At 37.6% G+C, this 4,270-nt stretch overlaps 1 protein-coding gene across 1 annotated transcript; it reads right to left on the reverse strand.

The window, feature by feature from the left end:
• Window positions 1-2,503: 2,503 nt before the first annotated feature.
• On the reverse strand, window positions 2,504-3,531 carry LOC103583874 (mannose-binding protein C-like; the record flags this gene model as incomplete). Its single annotated transcript, XM_008565069.1, has 2 exons — window positions 2,504-2,934; window positions 3,463-3,531. Coding segments are annotated over 2 exons (443 nt in total), but the record flags the coding sequence as incomplete, so codon positions are not given.
• Window positions 3,532-4,270: the final 739 nt, after the last annotated feature.

Raw genomic sequence — 4,270 nt, forward strand, 5'->3', positions numbered from 1 at the left:
AAATGGACAGTAGTTTATATCAAGAGGTCCTTGAAAATGAAACACTGGAGTCAACCTTCTCTTGACAAACAGGGATGAGACAAGCTACCAGGCATTCTCACACAAAAGAAGCATCGCCAGAGAGCTAAGATATTTTTCTCCAATGAAATTGGCTAATGAGGAAAGCAAGGGTGGGGAAACAGAATCTGGGAAGTGGAGATAAACTGCATCCTGCATCCCAGAGCGTGAATCTCTGTCTGAAGTGCACCATGAGCGAGCACACCTTCAGGCCTGTGACTGGTGGAAAACCCTTCTCCATGACCTCTTCTCCTGCACAGCTCCTGCCAGGGCAAATCTGTCTAATGGTTCCACTTTCACTAATGGTGCCCCCACACTCATTTCTGATGGGGGATGAAAAAGGATGGATGTGGCACTAGGTGCACCCCGTGGCATGGATTGGATGTGTCACTTCACTTTTGCTCACATTTGCATTTCTAGATCATTTATTAGAGCCAGATCATTTATTCCCAGCCCACCTGCAAGGGAAGCTAGGAAATGTTGCTTTCTGTGCTCCCAAGAAGAGGAAATTACGGTGCTGGAAACAAACCCCTAATTCTGCCTGTGTTAGTCCATTTTTTTTTATTGCTTATAACAGAATACCTGAAACTGGGTAATTGAGAAACTGGTTCCAAAGTATATATCGAAATCTCAAATCTTGAAGAAAAACAGAGCTGGAAGGCATACACTGTCAGATATCAGTTTCTACTACAAGTGTACTATAATTAAGATAGTGTAGTATTTGTCAGAAGCATCAACAAACAGGCAAGTAGAATAGAATAGAAAGCCCAGGAACAGACCCACACATATATGAGCATACTTCAAAAAGCTCGTGGAAAAACAGAATTAAAAGATAATACAAATTTATGCACGAACTTTTTGAAGTACCCTCATATAGTCACCTAATTTACAAAAATGCATCCCTCTAAATCAATGGAGAAAAATTGGTCTTTCCCACAGATAGTGCTGTATCAAGTAGAGATATCTACTAGGGATACATAGAAGGTTCAACAATAAGCTATTAGGGAAAAAAGGAGAATATCTTTATGATTTTGAAATAGGCAAAGATTTCTTAAACAGGACCCAAAAAGCACTAACTTTGGATGAAAATATAAATGAATGAGACTTCCTTAAAATTAAAAATTTTTGTTCAAAAGTCAACAGTGGGAGTAAGACAAAAAATTGAAAAAGTATTTTCGATACATATAAACAAAAAAATTATATTCATAATGTGAAAATAACTTACAAATCTATAAGAAAAATATTAATTCTTTACAAAGATGTAGGGAACCTAGAACTGACACACATTGCTGGTGGGAGTATAAATTCACATGGTCACTTTGAAAAACTGGCAGTATCTACTAAAGTTAAATGCATGCTTTCCCCATGGCCCACCAATTCTACTCTTGGGTAATTAGCCAAGAGAAATTAGTGTACATGGTCACTGAAACATAAGTACAGAAACATTTACAAGTGTTTTTTCTCCAATGGAAGCAACCTAAGTGTCTATTAACAATAGATAAACTGAGGTATATTAATATAATGGAATCCTATATAGCAATAAAAATAATCTATTGCTGTTACATGTAACAATATGAATGAATCTCACATACTTCATTTTGAGAGAAAAAAAGCAAGACATAAAACAATACATATAGTATGATTCCACCTGTCTGATGTTCACAAACAGTCGAACTGGAAGTATGGTAATGGAGGTCAGACAAGTACTTACCTTGAGAATATTAACTAGGAGGTGTTATAAAGAGGCTCTCGGGATGCTAGAAATGTCTTCATCTAGAAGGTGGTTACATGGGTGTATACAAGGTTAAGAATTAATCTGCTCGCTTGAAATTTATGTACTTTTAAATAGCTCAAAATCTCATTAAAAAGAAAATACAGTTCATAGAGAAAGCAATAAAATAGATCCTATAACACCTGAGGCTGGATGAAAAGCTATGGAATTAGGCTGCAGTGATGTCAATAGGGGAGCTTTCTATCCAAAGGAAAAAGGAAGTCTCAACAGAGCACAGGTATTTGTAGTAAATGGAAAAATAAATCCATTTTAATTTTGTACCTTGGCAAGTTAATACTACTTAAACAAAAGAATTATAGCTCTTGTTTTGAGATAAGTTAGATAATTACTGTAATATGCAAAATGTAGCATCTATCTCATAGCAAACAAAAATATATTATTGGTGCTACTGCTTCTGCTGCTACTGCTGCTACAACTACCACGACTACGACTACTGCTACTACTACTACTACTGTTTTGTTTTTGCTATTGTTAGGGATCATTATTACTGTTTGGGACTGAACCAGAAACTCACCGTATCACTGTCAGCCTCTTCTCACTTCTCACTTCCACATCCCATCATTCAATCCTTTTTCATTTTCTCCAATTCCCCACAAAATAAAGCAACTCAATATTGAGCATGAGAAAATTGATATAATTTATTTTTCAAAGCAGACTGTGGGCCTGTGGTGTGTAGTAAAGGGACAAGGGGTACCCAAGGAGTGCATTCCATCACACAGGGAACTCACAGACTGCCAGAAGGGAGGAGGAGCAGGAGATATCATTCCACTTGCCATTTGTCAGGAGCTCCACACAATCTTCCCCAGGGTCAGCATTGTTGGGCTCGCCGTCATTCCAGTTTTGGTAGACCAGTCTTTTTCCTTCCTGATCCACAAACTGGCCTTCTTGTATCTCATCTGTGATGCCCAGGTAGACCCCTTCCTTGGCCATCTTCTGGATGACACTGTTCTCTTTCGCATTCCTGGGGGTGGCCACAGAGGCCTGGAACTGGGCACACAGAGCCTTCACTCCTCCAAAGGTCATCTTTTCACCATTGGTCAAGAACAACTTCTTCCCAACGTTTTTTCCCAGAGAGAAAGTCAGCCCTAAAATGTGAAAAAGTGGGTAATACTGCCTTGTCTTCAAGCCCGGCCCAAGGGATTTCTCTGGACAGAGATAAAGGTTTTTGAGCATTGAGTTTCCAGGTAAAATATAAAATGCCCACCCCAGTTAAATTTGAATTTCAGATAAACAATGAATATTTTCAGTATGAGTATCTTCCAGGCAATTTCTGGGACATACTTATACTTTCAGGACTCAACACGAACATAACAAAGAGGCATAGGTCCCATTTTTCAGTGAGCAAAGATCAGAGAGTACAGGATCAAGGTTTCTGAACTCAGACTGACCTGAATTTATAAAAGGCCTCTGCTACTTATTAGCTCTGTGCATTTGAGCAAGTAATTTAACTGCTTTGCCCACCATTGCTACCATAAGGTTGTCATGAGGATTTTATGAGAATATGAGTAATGGCTCTACAGGTACTAAAAAAATTAAATGCATTCAATAAATATTTGTTGCTCTCCACCTTTCCCATACTTCAAGCTGCCTGAAGAGTAAGAGAGAATGCTTACACATTTTGACACGGTCCAGTTCTGATCTCAGAGCTGCTCTTTCTGAATCAGCCAGGTGACAATCACAGTCTAGAAAATTAAAACAAATGGAAGGAGCATTGTTGAGAAGGGGTCCAAGAACTGTGCATATAAAGGGGTCAGGTATCTTTTTCAAGCTTAAAAAGAAGTGTTTTTTTTTTTTTACATTGATATTTATACTTTGAAGGAAGATGAAAAATACTGAGAAGCCAAAAGTAGGAAAAAAATCTCTATTTCTACCCAGCCCAAAATATCACTCTTCATCAGTTGACTGCATCCAAAGACACTTTATGCATATGTACATATCACATACATACACATATAAAGAGTCTTCAAAAAATTCATGGAAATATTCATATTATCTTTTCATTTTTTCACAAACCTTCTGAGGTACCCTCGTATGCTGCCTGACAATCCCTCATGATAGCAACTCATAGGACAAATTCTTTACTAAATATTTTTTCTAAAGAAAAAATATTTGCTCTATCAAAGCTAAAAAGAAATCTCTTGAGAAATTATTATAAGCTGATAAATATTGATTAAGAAGATTGCAAGGATTTATCTCTGGGAAGGCATTTTTTGCCTTTTTTTTTTTTTTTTTTTACTACGTTTGTTCCATTAATCAAGAAACCAGGATTTTCCTAACTTGTGCATTACCCAGATGGGGAGAGCATGAGGAAAGCCACATGTAGTAGATGGCATAAATGTCCTTAATATGTTACAGCTTCTCTCATTAAGAAATGGAGTCTATTCCCCCACTCCTTGAACCTGGGCTGGACTTAAGACTTGT

Source organism: Galeopterus variegatus, unplaced genomic scaffold (genome assembly GCF_000696425.1).
Source record: "Galeopterus variegatus unplaced genomic scaffold, G_variegatus-3.0.2 Scaffold29677, whole genome shotgun sequence".
Classification (NCBI taxonomy): Eukaryota; Metazoa; Chordata; class Mammalia; order Dermoptera; family Cynocephalidae; genus Galeopterus; species Galeopterus variegatus.